The 19,254-nt window shown below is 46.2% G+C and overlaps 1 protein-coding gene across 2 annotated transcripts in view; it reads left to right on the top strand.

Moving 5' to 3' along the window:
- LOC142256633 (class I histocompatibility antigen, F10 alpha chain-like) overlaps window positions 1–19,254 on the top strand; it is a 111,818-nt gene that overhangs the window by 33,861 nt on the left and 58,703 nt on the right. For both annotated transcript variants that reach the window (XM_075328441.1, XM_075328432.1), the window contains 2 exons: window positions 14,637–14,915; window positions 15,958–16,227. In XM_075328441.1, the coding sequence (XP_075184556.1) occupies window positions 14,637–14,915; window positions 15,958–16,227 (549 nt within the window). The remainder of the gene's footprint in view (window positions 1–14,636; window positions 14,916–15,957; window positions 16,228–19,254) is intronic.

Below are 19,254 nucleotides of genomic sequence, written 5' to 3'. Positions count from 1 at the left end.
TAAATCCTCAGCTTGTAATTTTTTAGTCACGGTAAATGGGTGATTAAGCAATTCCTTCAATTCAGCCACCTGTGTCCATTGACCTTAATTTCATTTAAGGTTACTTGAGGGTTCACCATATCTATAAGAAATGATTTTAGTTCAAGCAATCACTCAGTCATTAAATAAGTGCTGCTTCACCGAGTGGCTTGATCAACAATTGCCCCTTTCCCAGCACGTCTCTTCAAGATGGAATCAATTTTAGGGGTTCTGGCAGCAATAACCAATTTCCTCACTTTTCCAATCAGATTTCCAGCTTGTCCGCCCAGTTTCACACATCCGGCTTTTCGCCGGTTTGGCGGATGCGGCGCATGCCAGTACAGTACAGTGGCAGCGCCGCAACTTCCGGGTCACATGACAGCATGTGACCGACATTTTTCGCGCTGCCACTGTACTGTATACACTGTACTGGAGTGCGCCGCATCCGCCAAACCGGCGAAAAGCCGGATGTGTGAAATCAGGGTCCATCTTGCAGACTATCTCTTATTGCCAGCTGCAGCGTGTGCACAACACAGCGCATGTGATGAATAAGAAAGAGCACTGTGGCTCCATCTCACACATACTGAATCCTAAATTTTCTTCTAGCTGTTGTTCATTACTCTCATTCATCAGTGTAATTGTACTTATCATGTTTGAAGCATTGTCCGTTACAATAGCAAGAACCTGTTCTTTTTTGAGTTCGTAGTCTTGCAGAACTTTTTCCACTAAGGCCTGGAGACACTGCCTGGTGTGATGAGCTTTAATAGCTTTTACTGCCAGTGCCTTGCTAATAATTTCTTTCTTGTCACAAACATATCGAACATTGATGGCAAAATAATTCAGTGAAATGCAGTGACTCCGGCATCACAGCAAAGGCAATGGGTTTCAAGATATGACATTCAGACACATCGTTTTGTGAGGATCCGTTTTTGGGCTCAAAAGCAGATCCTCACAAAGAATGAGCATGTCCGTTTGTGGCGTTTTTCTAATCTGCTTTTGCTATTGAAAGCATTATTTATGAGCTCAAAAATCTTTCAGGTGATGCAGTTTTTTAAAAAGCTGATCTGCTTTTGCAGCTGACAAACGTATCCTCAAAAACGCAGCAAAAACGCTGTGTGTGAATGTGGCCTTAGATCAGGAATAGAACAGCCATTTATAGGACATTTCATAACTTTCTAAAATCCCTATGAAAAAATATTCAGCACATTCTGCATTGCAGGAGTCTGAGTCGGTGCATTTTATACCGACTCCGACTCCACCAAAATGAGCTCCGACTCCACGACTCCGACTCCACAGCCCTGTTACCGAGTCCCTGCATCTGCTGCACTACCTACTTCTGGGTACGACATTTATCACTAATGCATATTCCCTGCTTTCCCCTTCCACCAGCATCTGATTGGCTGCCATTGGACCACGCCCCACCTTCTGAGACAGCATCTGTGATTGGTTGGAATCACACGTGCTTTTGTGTCCGACTCCTTAGACCAGTGATAAATAAATCAATGAAACATTTGGCATAGGGTCCCCCCTGTATTGATACCAGCACAGATAACAGCTACAGGCTGCAGCCTCTAGAGTGCGCTTATCTTGGCTGTGTATCAAAACAGGAGGAACCGCATGCGGCTTGTTTTTTTTTCTCTAACTATTTAAATAAATAATTAAATAACATACGGTTCCCCCCAATTTTGGCACCCAGCCAAGATAAAGCCAGACAGCTGGGGGCTGGTATTCTCAGGCTGGGGAGACCCATGCTTATTGGGAGCCCCCCAGCCTAAAAATACAGCCTGCAGCTGCCTGGAGTTGCCGCAAACATTAGATGTGATGATCCCGGCAATTTAGCCGGCTCTACTGACCTGGTGCTGTCGAAATCAGGGTAATAAGGGGTTAATGTTAGCTCACAGCTGCCACCAAGCTCTGGATTAGTGATTAGTTACTAATCTGTAAGTGAAAGTAAATAAACACAAACACCAAAAAAATGTCTTATTTGTAATAAAAGATAAATAAATCCACCTTCTTTCTAGACTTTATTAACCCCAAAAACACCTCTTCCGACATACACCACATACCACATAAGATCCCACTAAGATTTCAGGTCTGCTATACTAGTGAAGGCACAGCGTGTGATCATGGAGGTTTAGGCAGAGAATCAATGAATGAATGAATGAGCCGCAGGGATGAGTGGTGATGTCACTCCGGTTATTTGCGGTCACAGCTGGAGGTTCCCACGGCCCTCCACCTGTGATCGCAGGTAACCTGACCTCAATGAACTCTCACTGAGTTCACAGACCTGCATCTCCTGGCAGAAAACTTGTTTTTTTTTTGCCAAGAGATACAGATTTGGTGCCAAAATTTTTACACCATATTCCTGCATCCTATCTACACCTCCTGGTAAAAAAACACATTACTACCGCATACGGTATGATGCAGTAGTGATGTGATTTTTTTTTTTTGCAGGGAGGTGTACATTGGATGCAGGAATATGGTGTAAATTTTCAGCGCCAAATCTGCATCTCTTGGAAAAAAAATGCATAAAAAACGATTTTGACGCTGTTTCGGTGCAGTTTTCTTCCAGGAGGTGCAAATTTGATGCTGAAATTTTTACGCCATATTCCTGCACCCAATCTACACCTCCTCGCAAAATAGTCTGTGAGAACAAAGAAGGTTGAGTCTTTAACGCATGAGTTTTTCTTACAAACAATTTCAAATTTGGTACCGCTCCCTGAAGAAGCTTGTAGTGCGAAATGTGCATCGGAGCCTTGGGTGTCCCACCTGAAGTACTGCAATATGGGTAACTGCTATTTATTCTAATAGGCTGAAGCTACACGGGGATTAGTGCAAGTGCTCGCATGACAGTCGGCTCACGCTGACAGCGCAGCGAGAGCCTAGTGTCATGTGACTGTGGTCTGATTCTTCGATCAGACCACAGCTGCGGACGGGAGGGCCAGTGCTGCGGAGATGAGGGAGGGATTTATCTCCTCCGTTGCCGGCTGATGTGAGAATCGCATTGCACCCCACTGTAATGCTAGTGCAATGCGATGTTTTTCTCGCCCCCATAGACTTGAATGGTTGCGTGTTGAACAGGATCGCATTCCACCCGCAGCATGCTGCGACTGTAGGTCTGAAGAGGGCTAAGAAAACAATCGCTCATGGGAGCGGGCCCATAGATTAACATTGGTCCGAGTAGAATGCGATTTTTCTATTGCATTCCACTCACTCCGTATTACTCGCTGTATGTGCTGACCCATAAGGTTAAGATATAATAGAGATGTCCTTTGCAGTGTGGCATATGTTAAGTGTACCCAGCAGTTATAAGTAGAGTTGAGCGCTAGTGTTGAGCGGACCCAAACTGTAAAAGTCCGGATCCGCGCGGTTTTAGCGTTCGGTCCGGGTCCGACCTGGATCTCTCTCCCTCTCCCTCTCCCTCTCCCTCTCCCTCTCCCTCTCCCTCTCCCTCTCCCTCTCCCTCTCTCTCTCTCTCTCTCTCTCCTCTCTCTCTCTCTCTCTCTCTCTCTCTCTCTCTCTCTCTCCCTATTAAGCGCGGTTCGAGGTTCGCCAGTTCGCGGTTCGAGTGATTTTGGGGGGTGTTCTAGATCGAACTAGAACTCGAGCTTTTTGCTGAAAGTTCGGCAGCTCGAGTTACGTTAACGGTTCTATCAGCAAAAGCGTAGCTTTTTACAGCTAGTGTGCAGGGAGCCATCACTGGCAGCCTGCGGTAAGCTGGTAACCAAGATAAATATCGGGTATCCAAGCAAAGCTTTGGTTTGTAACCCGATATTTACCCTGGTTACGTGTGCAGGGAGCCGACACTTCCCCGCTCAGCTCCGCCCCCCTCCTGCACTCGGCATGTACACACACACTCACACACACTCACCTGTCCCCAGCCATGCAGTCCCCGACACTGACGTCTTCAACGCCACATGGCCCCGCTAGGCTCCACCCACTTCGCACTCCGCCACCCGCACACATGGCCCCGCTAGGCTCCACCCACTTCGCACTCCGCCGCCCGCACACATGGCACGCTAGGCTCCACCCACTTCGCACTCCGCCACCCGCACACATGGCCCCGCTAGGCTCCACCCACTTTGCACTCCGCCCGCACACATTACCCCGCTTGGCTCCACCCACCTGGCACTCCGCACACATTACCCCGCTTGGCTCCACCCACCTGGCACTCTGCACACATTACCCCGCTTGGCTCCACCCACCTGGCACTCTGCACACATTACCCTGCTTAGCTCCACCCACCTCGCACTCCGCACACATGGCCCCGCTCGGCTTACCTGCGGTGATGAAGTCCTGCCCTCCCGACCTCAGTGCTGTCACTGTCCTCCATGACCGCCGCTTGTCACATCTCCTCCTCTCGCTTCCGAACCGAGACTGTGACTAGCGGTGACGTCACAGGCTCCCGCGATACTTGGCTGTGAAGGCGGCGGTCATTGAAGTCAGTGACAGGTCTGCTGTCAGCAGTACGGGAGATCGTCACTGCAGGTAATGTACCTCGCTCCTGACAGCAGCACTTGTCATGCCTTGCAGTGACCTGGGCTGACCTATTGATGTTAGCTCAGGTCACTGCATTTCTCTCCCAGCCAATGGGGAACATTCTGTTATTCATTGACTGGGACAGTGACTATGGTATGGATCGTCATGGGAACCGCTTGGATTACAGCAGACCTGGATTTGTTTTTCTTTCTAATAAATTGGTGAAAGAGGGAATGCTTTGAGCAGTGTTTTTTCAAATAAAAATGTGTTTGTCGTCTATTTTTTTTTATTACTGACTGGGTTGGTGATGTCAGGTATCTGATAGAAGCCTGACCTCACGAACCCCAGGGCTTGATGCCAGGTGACATTACACATCTGGTATTAACCCCATATATTACCCCGTTTGCCACTGCACCAGGGCACGGGATGAGCTGGGGCGAAGCACCGGGATTGGCGCATCTAATGGATGCGCAACTTCTGGGGCGGCTGCGGCCTGCTATTTTTAGGCTGGGGAGAGTTCAATAACCATGGACCTCCCTAGTCTGAGAATATCAGACCCCAGCTGTCCGCTTTACCTTGGCTGGTGATCCAATTTTGGGGGGACCCCCACGTGTTGTTTTTTTTTTAAATTATTTATTTAATTTAAAATAACAGCGTGGGGTGCCCTCAGTTTTTCATTACCAGCCAAGGTGAAGCTGCCAGCTGTGGTCTGCAGGCTGCAGCCGTCTGCTTTACCCTAGCTGGCTACAAAAATAGGGGGAACCCCACGTCATTTTTTTTAAATGTATTTGTTTTTTTTGGTAAATTCAAGGCTAAGCACCCCATAGTGCCACATGAAAGGCACCAAAGGGTGCAAAAATGCAGGAGAGTGGGACATTATGTGTCTTTCTGCCATTATAATGACAGAAAAGACTGATATGAAGTGTACAAGCACTGTAAAATCACCAGAGCGCTCTACGCTGTGAAAAGCAGTAGAAAATGGCACTGGAGTGAACATGTGACCGCCTCATGTAGGTTAAAGCTATGGATCCTGGATAAATTGATGTATTTTCCCTCGTTAAGTTTGCAGTACGCAAAAAAAACGGAAGGCGCACGGATGACAAACGGATGACATACGGACCGTATACGGAACGGAAACGGATGCCACACGGATGCACCCGTGAAAAAAAGGACCGTTTTTTGAGGACCGCAAAAATGGATCGGTCGTGTGAATGTAGCCTTATTCTGATCTGCCGTTTATAAACAGCAGGCAGAAATAAGTGAATAGCGCCCCCCAGCGTCAGACAATCTCTGGGGTTTCAGGGGTAGCTGAGACCCTGGAGATCATGATTCAGGCCGTTTTTTCCGGTCCCCGCTCACGTGATCACCGGTATACACCGTATACCGATGATCACGTTACAGTAAATGACAGCGCCGGTACAAAATTATTTATCTCCCATCTGGCATGAACAAACATGTCAGATGGGAGATAAATCTACTCCCCGATCCCCTCCGGTCCCTCGCTGTCGCCAAAGTGCCCCCCTCCTAACCCCTTCCGGAAATCCAAGATGGCTGCGCGCACAGCAGCGCGCTGGCCGCATTCACTCTACTCCCCAGGCCCTGCCAAGTCACCCCCTATAACTCCACCGGTGTTCCCCGGTGTCCCACGGTACCTGTGCAGCATTGATCCCCCGCGGCCCCCTCCTTCACAATAGACGCAGCCGAATGCACAGAGCGGCTGTCAGCTCAGCTTCCTGTGTTCAGACACAGTGAGTGGCAGTAACCATGCATCTGTAAGCTACTGCAATGCCCTGCTCATGAGGTAAGGAACATAGTTGATCAGGAGAGCTATACTACATTTCCAAATGGAGGTATTTGATTTTATAGTTGCCCTGCTGAACGACTACCAAACATGAGAGTCTGTTATACGCCACAAGTAAACACATCTAAATTGCGAGCTCTGTTGTTTAGTATTCATTCAGCTGGATAACTGGACTTAAAGGGGTATTCCATCTCCAAGATCCTATCCCCAATATATAGTAGGTGGAATAGCAATAATATCGGCAAATACCAATATTTGGAAATGTAGAATAGTTCTCCTCCTGATTAGGCATGCCCTTACCTCATGAGCAGCTTTGGTAGCAACACTTACGACATGGACTCTGCTGCTGTGGACCCAGGGAGAGTGGGTGCAGATTCATTGCACCCACACTCCTCACACGTAGGGTCTGCACTCCTAGAAAATGGGGGATACGTTCCCTGAGCATGTCCCCCCATATTCTAGACGGTCTAGAGTCATCGTGGGACCCCCTTATTTTGTTTTCCTTACAATAAATTGGTGAAAGAGGGAATGTTTTGGGGAGTGTTTTTTCAAACACATTTTTTTTTGTCTATTTGTTTTGTTAGTACTGACAGTTTGTGATATCGGGTATCTGATAGACGCCATGACATTACAAACTGCTGGGCTTGATGTCAGGTGACCTTACAGCTAGTCTCAACCCCATTTATTACCCAGTTTGCCACTGCACCAGGGCACGGGATGAGCTGGGGTGAAGCGCCAGGATTGGCGCATCTAGTGGATACGCCACTCCTGGGGCGCCTGCGGCATGCTATTTTTAGGCTGTGAAGTGCCAATAACTATGGACCTTCCCACCTTGAGAATACCAGACCACATCTGTCCGCTTTACCTTGGCTGGTGATCCAATTTGGAGGGGACCCTTCTATTTTTGTAATTATTATTATTTATAAAATAATTATAAAAAAGAGCCTGGGGTGACCTCCACATTGGATCCCCAACTACGGTAAAGCTGCCAGCTGTAGTTTTCAGGCTACAGCAGTCTGCTTTACCCTAGCTGGCTATCAAAAATGGGGAGACCAACGTCATTTTTTTTTTTTAACTATTTTTTTAAATAAAAAAAATGAATGGGCTTCCCTGTATTTTGATTGCCAGCCAAGGTAACGCCAGGCAGATGGGGGTGGCAACCCGTAGCTGTCTGCTTTAACTGAGCTGAGAATCAAAAATACCGCGGGGCGCTACGTCATTTTTTTTAATGATTTATTTTTACAGCACTGCCATGTCAGGCAATCAACATACAGGGAAGCCCATTTTTTTTTAGTTATTTAAATAAATAATAAAAATATATATATATATATATGGGCTCCCGCTGCATTTTTTGTATTGCTAGATAAGGGTAATCCAAGCAGCTACTGGCTGCTAACCCCCACTGCTAGGTGTTACTTTCACTGGCAATGGAAAATCCAGGGAAGCATTTTTAATTTTTTTTCCCAAGAAACTAAAAAAAAAAAATGACGTGCTCTTTGCCATATTTTTGTATGCTAGCCAGGTACAGCAGGCAGGTACGGGCTGCTCCCAACCCCCAGCTGCCTATTTGTACCTGGCTGGAAACTAAAAATATAGGGAAGCCCTTTTTTTAATAATTAAAAAAAAAAAACGACGTGAGCTTCGCCCCATTTTTGTGTCCAGCCGTGTACAACTAGGCAGCTGGGGATTGGAATCCGCAGCACAGGTTGGCCCGAGGTTTCTGGGCGCCTCTGCTGCGAATTGCAGTCCGCAGCCGCCCCAAAAAATGGCGCTCTCATAGAAGCGCCATCATCTGCCGCTGTATCCAACTCTTCCAGCTGCCCTGATGCCGGTGTCTCGCTGGGTAATAATGATTTCAGTTGATAATATACAGCTAGCCCTAACCCCATTATTACCCAGCGAACGACTCATCACCAGGGCAGCTGGAAGAGTTGGATACAGCAGAAGAAGATGGCGCTTCTATGAAAGCGCCATTTTCTGGGGCGGCTGCGGACTGCAATTCGCAGCAGAGGGGCCCAGAAAGCTCCGGCCAACCAGTGCTGCGGATTCCAATCCCCAGCTGCCTAGTTGTACCTGGCTGGACACAAAAATATGGTGAAGCCCACGTCATTTGTTTTCTAATTATTTCATGAAATTCATGAAATAATAAAAAAAGGGCTTCTCTATATTTTTGGTTCCCAGCCGGGTACAAATAGGCAGCTGGGGGTTGGGGGCAGCCCGTAGCTGCCTGCTGTACCTGGCTAGCATGCAAAAATATGGAGAAGCCCACATAATTTTTTTAGGGGGTAAAAAACTCCTGCATACAGTCCTGGATGGAGTATGCTGAGCCTTGTAGTTCTGCAGCTGCTGTCTGTCTGTATGGAGGAGAGCAGACAGCAGCTGCAGAACGGCAAGGCTCAGCATGCTCCATTCACTAGTGTATGCAGGAGAGCAGACAGCAGCTGCAGAACTACAAGGCTCAGCATACTCCATCCAGGACTGTATGCAGGAGTTTTTTGCCCACCAAAAAAATGACGTGGGCTTCGCCATATTTTTGTATGCTAGCCAGGTACAGCAGGCAGCTACGGGCTTCCCCCAACCCCCAGCTGCCTATTTGTACCCGACTGGGAACTAAAAATATAGGGAAGCCCGTTTTTTTAATTATTTCACTTATTTCAGGAAATAATTAAAAACAAATGACGTGAACTTCGCCATATTTTTGTGTCCAGCCAGGTACAACTAGGCAGCTGGGGATTGGAATCCACAGCACAGGTTAGCCCGAGGTTTCTGGGCGCCTCTGCTGCGAATTGCAATCCGCAGCCGCCCCAGAAAATGGCGCATTCATAGAAGCGCCATCATCTGGCGCTGTATCCAACTCTTCCAACAGCCCTGGTGACGGTGGCTTGCTGGGTAATAAGGGTTAATACTGGCTTTGTTTTACTAGCTAGTATTAAGCCAGAGATTCTTAATGTCAGGCAAGTTTGACCTGGCTATTAAGAATCTCCAATAAAGGGTTAAAAAAAGAAACCATACAGAGAAAAAATACTGTGGCAGCCGGTTTATAACGGAACGGGGAAGCAGACCGGGAACCCGAGCGCGTGCCAGAGCATGTCCCCGGTACACGGCAATACACAAACGATCACCGCGTACTGGAGAGATGCACTCGCAGGTCCTACATGACGCGTCATAGTCATGTGACCAGTCTGTAGCCAATGAGATAACGGACACGTGACTGGTCACATGGCTATTTTGACGTCACGATAGGTCCTGTCATCACTGCTGGCAGTGCTGGTTACCGGGAGGATTCAGCGATCATCGGATGGAATAGCGGCAGGAGACAGAGTGCAGGACGGATCGCGGGGATCGGTAAGTGTTATGGCAATGTTTATTAACTGTATGTGTTCATTTATAATGTGTTTTTATGTGTCTGTGATTGCCTCCCATAGTTTCCTATGGGGTTCGAGTGGTTCGCCGAACCGGTTCACCGAACCGAACTCGAACGAGACCTCCGTTCGGCAAACCAAGCTCAAGCCGAACCGCGACCGGTTCGCTCATTTCTAGTTATAAGACTAACTACTGATGAGGTATACATGGAGTCTTGTGGAAAGCACAGTGACTAATAGAGCTGTATGCAAATAGCAAATAAAAGATTGATGCCTTTTCATTCTTTGAACAGCCACTCTTTTAGCTACAGGATGTCTGTGCAGGGGATTGCAATTACATGATTCATTTGCCTGTGGTGTTGCATCTCCATTGTACCTAAAGTATCTTCTTTTAATCCTGCTTATGGGTTAACTCTCATTACATCTTGTCGCCCAGGGCTATGGGGTACTCGGTCCCAGGCCGTATATGTACGGGGATGCTGTGTCACGGCTGTGTAATGGCCGATGCTCAGTTCCGTGACCCTGGGGACGCTTTTTAAAAGGGGTATATACAGGGGAGATGAGAGTTTGTATTGTGACATCACTTGCGGGTTGCGGTTATGGTGATGGAACCGCCGCTGCACAGTCTGGTATCACTGAGGCTGATGGTTGTGGCAGCCTGGATGTTAGGCCCTCCGCAAGTTGTGCCGAGCCCCAGGGAGTGAATGGTGGGATCTGGCGAAGGAAGAAGGGAGACCACACAATGGGGATGCAGTGCAACTTCTGTTTACTCACGGTGCTGTTGAGTTCTAGCACTGAGGACGGCTGGTTCAGACCCCTAGTCCCTCTTGTCCCAGTACCGGGGTGGTGACCTGGTAGTCTCTTTTTCCCCGGCACCTCTCACTGGTTGGTGGAACCCCGTAGCCTGGAGCGTTTGTGGGTCCCTTACTGTCTTTTGGCAGTCTCTCGTCCGTATGGTGGGCAGTGCGAACCCTGTAGGGTCGGTGTTCTGTTCCGCTCCCTGGCTCAATCTTTACTGCTGGGTCCCCCAGATTCTTGGGTCAGTGAGGTCCATGAAGGTTCCCTCACTGTGCAGGTATTTGTCAGGTTGCCTGAAGCTGTCGCCTGACCTAGGGCTCTGTGTCCGTCGGTGCTCTGGTTCCCAAGGTACATGGCTGTACCCTCCCTGGCAACCACTCTCCTATGGTCACTGCTACACGACCCCATCTGGAGATACATCCGTCCCCTTCAACTGTCACTATGGGACTCTCCTGTTGTCTGTCTTTGTCTGTTTTGTCCCCTCCCACCGGGCTGCCTTCTAGTAGACTGGACTAGCTCCACCTCTGAGTGTCCATCCATTGGGGCCCGGACTAGTCAGTGATCCCTAATGGGGAGTGGGAACTGGGAATGTTATGTGTTTTGGTGGTACCGGCACTGGTCTTCCAGGTCCCAGGGGGTAGGCCCTGCATCTTTGTCAGGATGCAGTACCTAGTAGTGCCCTGAGGGGTTCAGGGGCGCTACACATCTAGATGAGAGGAATCTCGCGTTTTCCATGGGCACATTTATAATTGTGGGAAATAAATGTAGATTTTCAGCCAATTGTTTAATTAGGGTCACCATCCTTATTATTGATCATGACTGGCAATATATTTTGATATGCATGTCTCCAAGGTTGGATTATCTCTACCCATTTGGTTTAATCACGCTGAACTCGATATGTGTCGTTTTAAATGTGTGTACTAAAATTAATAAAATATGTTTGAAATTGTTTGTAAGAAAAAATCATGTGTTACAGACTCAAACTTCTTTGTTCTCATAGTCTAAATTGGTAAATAGAGATGGCATATATGATGCAGAATCTAATGATAGAAATCTGTAAATTGATGTTTAATCTCCTGGCAAAAAAAATCGCATCACTACTGCATCATATTACACCCGAGTCTGCCAGGCGGAGTGTCAGAATCTGTAGTCTGCATAGATCCCAATGCCGCCATGACAGTTGGCGATGTTTGTAAAAACCTCTGTCTCAGGACTCAGGTTTTTCTGTCTATCCTGTTTGGGCTTTTTGACCTTTTCCAAGATGGTGTCCCCTGCTTCATTCTTCTCTGTGTGTTCTGTGTCCTCTTGCCTTTATAATCCCAGTCCAGCCTCTAGTCCTCTGCTTGAGTATTCTGCCTGGTTTCCTCCTCCTAGTGGTGTCTCAAGTTTATCCATCTACCTCAGCAAAGTCTGTGTGACTCGCCTGTTGCTGCTCATCAGAGGTTATGCCAACTTCTGCCTTCCTGCTTCTGATGCCTAGCACCTGTAGCGGTTCTTGTCTGACCTGCCTTGCTTTCACGTAAGCTGGATTGCTCTGCTACTTGTTTTTTTGGACACTTGCAAGTTGCTCTGCTGCTTGTTTGTTTTTCATGTGTGTTACAATATAAACTTTATCACCTATAAACTTGGTTCAGTTGTGTCATTGCTCCACGCAACCAGATTCCTGAGTTATCCACTATAATTATTACACTCTGTGTGACATAAAGGGAAGATTAGAGACCTGTCTGTAGCTAGCAGCACAGTTCTGGTCAAGGGATGTTGATATTTTTTTTTTCTTCTACTAAATATGTTACTACTGTGTGTTGGAAGAAGGAGAGGCTAAAAGGGAAGGTTTCACCCCCTTAAAAAGATAACTTAATTTCATTACCATTTGTATAGCTGACATAGCCACTATTAACTCCTATTAGGCAAGAATGGTTTAACTTATTTTAAAAAAAAATCAACTTTTATTTTCTACTAGCTGTACTACCCGGCTTCGTCCGGGTTAATAACTGCTGTTAACAAAATAGAATGTATTAACAAAAATGTATTCTGCACACAAAAATCACAAAACAAATAGATAGAAATGTATTCTTTAAGTCCCCCTTGTTTACAACTGGCAGCTGTCAATTTGCCCCCAACACTTTTCGTTTCACTTTTTCCCCATTATGTAGATAGGGGCAAAATTGATTGGTAAATTGGAACGCACTGGGTTAAAATTTCACCTCACCACATAGCAACCGGCGCTGCCCGGGATAGTAACTGTCTCTCTGTTTCTCTCCCATTCTCTGTCTGTCTCCCCCTCTGTATATATCTCTCTGTCTCTATCTCTTTGTCTGTCTGTCTCTTTCCCTGTCTGTCTCTGACTGTCTCTGCCTATTTCCCTGTCTGTCTATCTATCTCTTTCCCTGTCTGTCTGTCTATCTATCTCTGTCACTTTCCCTGTCTGTCTCTTTCCCTGTCTGTCTCTTTCACTGTCTGTCTCTTTCACTGTCTGTCTCTTTCCCTCTCTTTCTGTTACGTCACCGCCGGAGTCTGCTCCAGCGACTTCTGCTCCGATCGCCAGGCGACGCCGTGTTCCTGCCGTGGATGGTGCTGGTGATAGGAGAGGAGTCGATGCCAGCAGCACCAGTGGGAGCAGGCTCCGATCATCCACTGGGCTGGGTTATCATAGGATCTGCAGTACCGCTGGCTGACTGTAGGTGGCGGGTGTCTCTCAGCTGAAGTACCATCATACAGCTAATGGGAAGACACCACACCCTTCTTATTCCCCTCCTGTCTGCTGTCCTCTGCCAGACATAGTTCTGATTCTGGCTCTTGTGCTGTTTGTTTTGTGATTTCTGTGCGCTGACTTGCTTGTTGTTGACTACCCTTCTGCCTGCTGTTTTGTACCTCGCTGCCCGACCCGGATATGACCACTGCTACGTTTTCTGTTTACGCCTTTGCCTGCCGATTCTGTCCCTGTTCTGCTATTCCTGGTTTGACCCTGCCTGACGACTACTCTCATCGGACTGCAGCCTTCCACAGGTAGAGCTCTCCAGGGCCCTGTGTAATTCCAAATCCCTGTAAAGTGGTTAAAGGGTTTCAGGGTTCTGGGGACCTGCTTGGTGAGGGGCTTCCCTCTAGTCTGTCAGTCTGTCCATTACATCCTACCTGAGTCTGTTGATCCAGGCAGGTGTTACACTTTCCCTGTCTGTCTCTTTCCCTCTGTCTGTCTTTTTGTCTGTCTCTTTACCTGTCTGTGTATGTCTCTTAACCTGTCTCTCTCTTTCCCTCTCTTTCCCTGTCTGTCTCTTTCCCTGTCAGTCTGTCTCTTTGTCTGTGTCTGTCTCTTTGTGTCTGTCTCTTACCCTGTCTATGTCTGTTTCTTAGCCTGTCTGTCTCTTTCCCTGTCTGTGTCTGTCTCTTTCCCTGGCTGCATTGTGACACACCAACATTCCATATAAGGGCGTGGCTGCTGAAGTTCTGGCTGCACTGTGGCTCCCAGCTCCATTCGCTTTAATGGAGGCAGGTTTTTTGGCGAATAACTGTAAAGTGCAGGGTTAAAATTTCCCCTCAAAACATAGCCTATGACACTCTTGGGGTCCAGAAGCGTGTGTGTGCAAAATTTTGTGGTTGTAGCTGCGACGGTGCAGATGCCAATCCCGGACATACATACACACATACATACACACACACACACATACACACATTCAGCTTTATATATTAGATGACAGAGTGCTTTTCAGAGCTCCTTTGGCGAGGCCTATGTCTTTATGCACCCTTATGTCTTTATGCATCGTCATGCCGTTCTATTTAAATAATAAAGTTGGTACCTTATTGTGAATGAAGCAGAGTGAGACCGCTATATGATATCTTTTGGCCTGTCTGCACCTGCGCACTGACACTGGATGAGCGCGGAGAGTACACAGTGTCAGTTTGGGCACACGCTCTGCCTCCTGCCACACATCATAGTACCAGCTCCTCCTCACTGAAGACCCTCGTATGTTACACTGAGTGACGGCCGCACACAGGCAGGAGGCAGGTGTCACAGTGCGCCCGCAGCCATATTGTATACGTTATATATACTGTGATCCATGTTATATATTATGTACATATACACCTGCACTCTCCTGTATATTACACATCACACACACTGTACAGATCACTGTACATACGTGACATTTGTTCTGTGTAACATGTTCCTGTGTTGTCTGCAGGTTTCCATATTCTCCAGGTGATGTCTGGCTGTGAGCGGAGAGATGACGGCAGCATCACAGGGTACAGTCAGCATGGATATGATGGGAGAGAGTTCATGGCCCTGGACACACAGACATGGACATATCTCCCCACCATGGCCGAGGCTCAGCTCACCACACAGAAATGGAACAGTCCAGATCTACAAATGGGGGAGAGATACAAGGATTATCTGGAGAATGTCTGTATTGAGTATCTGGTGAAATTTGTGGAGAACGGGAGAGAAGATCTGGAGAGGAGAGGTGAGCGTCCATCACAACTTTGAGATCTGTTATCCCTCTTGCCATGTGTACATGTGATATACGTGTATGATTTATTGTATATGATGTGTATGATATATATGTATATCATATGTGAGGAGCTCTGGCCATCACATGGCCGTGTACACAGCAGACACCATCCTCTGCACAGTGCGGGGTATCATCTTTAGTAGAGTGACAGGAAAGAGGATAACAGGGAGATTTATCAATATGTGACAGTGATGACCCCGGAGTAAGACTGAGCTCACATTCTGCTGCCGTTCTCACACGGTAATGGGAATTATTGTATTCTGTGACTCTTGTACTTATTTTCTGCTGATACTGTAAATGTAGTGATCGTCTGCTGTGTCTCGCCCCTTTTGGTCACATGGGAATGATCTCAGCACAGGTCCTGCAAGGCAAAAAGTAAATCAATTGTATAATACTTATGCTAATTCTAACAGGGAGAGGGGATAACTATGAATACCCCCCAGATATTATATGGTCCTCAGCTGCTGTCACTCAACAAGCTGATGATTTTATAAACTTTACTTTCTTGGATTTCAAAACCTATACATCCGAGCGGACCACTACAGGTATGTATAGAATCAGTATAGCACTGGCTTTAGCTTTTATACGAAAATCCTGGTGATTGGTTCCCTTTAATAGTAAAGGTAAAAGAAAATCATTGACAGTTTGAAGATTACAATATATTCTAAAGTGTGGGGATTTTATAATTTACCTCTTTTTCAAGCCATTTTTTTTATTTTGTAACATACAAGATTGCAGAGTGGGATATTTAGTAAAATAACTGTTCATATATTCCATGAGGGCCAATGTGGAATAGACCTCTGGATCAGATTCATGGCGTGATTCTGTTTTTTGGTTGGTTGAAATATATTTAATTGTCTGATTTTATATGTGAGTGATAATCATTTTTTATAACAAGTATTTATAAAAGGACATACAGGTGTTTTTATCTGGAGAGGAGGAAAACTCAGATCTGTGCTGCACGGACTCATTTATATCTTCTTTTTGTCTCCAGTTCGGCCCCAGGTGAAGGTGTCCGGTCAGGAGAAAGGTGACACTATGAAGCTTCACTGCCAGGTGTACGGATTTCACCCCCGAGCTGTGGAAGTGAAGTGGATGAACGAGAAGGATGAGGTTCCCTCATATGAGACCACACACGTCCTCCCCAATCCTGATGGCACCTATCAGATCAGGGTCAGCGCGGAACTGACCCCCAAAGAGGGCGACAGATACTCCTGTCATGCTAATCACAGCAGCCTGAAGAGGCCGATGACCATAATGTGGGGTGAGTAGCGTCTATACTGGATGGATGATAGGAGTAATACTGGAATATGTCATGACGGGTGATCACTATTGTGGAATATAATTACATATTCACCTATTGGCATAACTAGAGTCCTATGGGCCCCATGGCAAAATGTGAACCTGGCCTTCCCCACCAATATGTTACTCAGAAACAGAACACAGGGATTAGGTCATTTCTAAGTAATACTAAAAACACCATAATACAGCTACCATATAACCATTATGTCCATAAAGGGGGGGGGGGGAGTTTAACTTTTATTATTTTCCAGATTTTTAAAAATGAAGCTGGCGTTCATAGGAAGTTTGTCATAACAGATACGGGAGATCAGCAGACCCCCAGCTGTCTTGACAACCCGCCGGCACCCCAAGATCACGTCACGGGGCCGCTGATGGGAGCGGGGAATGACGCAGGGGTGTACATACATTTTTAATTGCCCCCCCCCCCCCAAAAAAAAACAAAAAAACAAAAAATATTCAGCTGGGTCACAGAAGAGCATTTGTCACAACTTTGCAGCCCTTATAAAGTAGTTTTCCTCCTATTGAAGCCTCTAGATTCCTCTTTCATTGCACTCTTTAAATATGATGCCAAGAAAAGTGCCCCTCAAACACAAAATACCTCCCCCAGCGAATTCCTCCACAGTACCCTCCACACGCGCACAATATGATCACACTACTGTAGCCCCCGCAACTACTACGGCAAAGTATGGTGACCCCAACACAGTGTGATCCTCATTTGTGACCCCACACATCCCTTTATGCAGTATACTGGGCCGACACAGTTCAATGACCCCCACACCTCTTCACATTGTATAATGGCCCCCACTAGCCCTCCAAACAGTATGACGGACCCCACACAAACATTCACTGTGTAATGGCCAGCAAATAGCCTTCCAAAAAGTATAAAGGCTTCCTCTTATCCCTCACTCCAAATAATATGATAGCCTCCACATAGCCCTTCCAATATTATAATGGCTCCCACATAGCCCTCCACATAGCATAATGGCTCCCACATAGTCCTCCATAAAGTATGATGCACCCCCTTAGTCCTCCACATAGTATTATGGACACCAGTGTACTTATTGATTAAAAATAAATAAATAAAAATACTCACCCGTCCTTGGTCCCCTGATGCTTCACTCCAGTGTTTGTGGCGGCAACAGGTGAGGAGGACAAAGACAAATGCGTCCTGCCTACAGTCAGGCATGGTGGTGGAGGGTCATGGTTTGGGGCTGAATCAGGCTGCCAGCAGTGGTGGCTACAGTTCATTGAGGGAACCATGAATGCCAACATGTCCTGTAACATACTGAAGCAGAACATAGGAAGAAAGAAAATTCCAGCATCCAGATTCCAGATTATTTTAAAAACGAATTTCTTTATTCCAAAATGATTAAAAGGTCATTCCATATGTATAAAAACAAATGGCAATTTCCAAACAGGTACGCGTTTCGGAGGATCACCTCCTTAGTCTGAGACCAGCAGAAGCAGAGTATAGTACCCTCCCTTCATATTCTAGTATAATAACAACCCCAAATACACCTATAAGACCACCACTGCCTCGCTGAAGAACTGAGGATAAAGGAGCTGGACCGGCCAAGCGTCTCCAGACTTAAACCCTATGGAGCATCCTCCTCAAACAGAAGGTGGACAAATGCAAGGTATATAACATCCCCAGGTCCATTATGTCATCATGGAGGATGAAGAGGATCCAGCAGCTCCTGTGAAGCTCTAGTGACCTCCAGGCCCAAGAGAGTTAAGCCAGTGCTTGAAAATAATGGTGGCCACACAAAATATTCACACTTTATTAGAAAATATTCTAATACAAATTTAATGTTTAAAAAAAAAAAAATCACATTTTGGCCATTTTCACTGAGGGGTGTAGTCACTTTTGTTGCTAGCGGTTTAGACATTAATGGCTGTGTGAGTTATTTAGAGGACACCAAATTTACACTGTTATACAAGCTGCACACTGACACTGTAGAGTGTATCACAGGGTCAGATCTTCAGTGTTGTACCAGGAAAATATATTATAAATATTTTCAAAAATATGAGGGGTGTACTCACTTTTGGGATATATAATGTAAGAGCTGTTACACTGCATTAAATTGATAGATCTGCAGACAGCAGTGACGCCTTGTAACATATGAGGCTGAGGCTTCCAGTTGTATTTTACCATCAGATAAGGAGCCTGACAGCAGATCCTCTTCCATGACACCCGGGCTGCATCAATCAGTTATTGGCTCCATTATTGCAGCTGTGTATGAGTTTTACTCTCATACTGCCCCGTTTCAGAGAAAACCTACATTTAAAATACATCTGGGTACGATGTGACTAGTGTGATTAGCCCAAGAGGCCAGTCCCCAGCGGCTACCCCTGTAGATTGACAAGTTGCATATGTTTCTAATTCTGCAAACTGACACAGCAAATCTTAAAGGTGTGTAATATATGCAATGTTAGGATTTTGCACTGCTTGCCGGATCGAGCCTGATCAGTAACATATGATTTGTAGACCTGACAAAACTATTTTGGCATAAGATGTCGCTTTGACTAAGCACAATACAAGCAAATTACCTGCAAAAGAATGGTTAGACTCTCACTACCAAAGCTGTCAGGATTCCACGACAAATTCATACCTTAGCGACAATAAGGAAACATCCTATATCAAACCTGCAATTTTAAACCCATTTAACTACGGACAAGATGGCCTGCCGGAATTTTCTGTTATGGACAAGGCACCAATAAACATAAAAGTCTAAACAAACAGGATAACCGAGATATGTTTCAATCCACCCCTTCAAGTCCTATTGACAGTCAGTAAGGATTCAGATCTCTCAAGTCCAGACAGACACAGACCTAGATTTGATCATACTGTTGCTGATATGCCATCCATCAATCCGAAGGTTCTCATGGTTAAGGAAAATTGGCAAAGCTCCAATAAATTTGATTTGGAATTGTTTTTAAATAACCTCGTCAAAAGCATAAATCTTAATATTAATGAGGCCTTTGAAAA

Source organism: Anomaloglossus baeobatrachus, chromosome 1 (assembly GCF_048569485.1).
Source record: "Anomaloglossus baeobatrachus isolate aAnoBae1 chromosome 1, aAnoBae1.hap1, whole genome shotgun sequence".
Taxonomy (NCBI): Eukaryota; Metazoa; Chordata; class Amphibia; order Anura; family Aromobatidae; genus Anomaloglossus; species Anomaloglossus baeobatrachus.
This window is presented reverse-complemented; position numbering and strand designations above follow the sequence as displayed.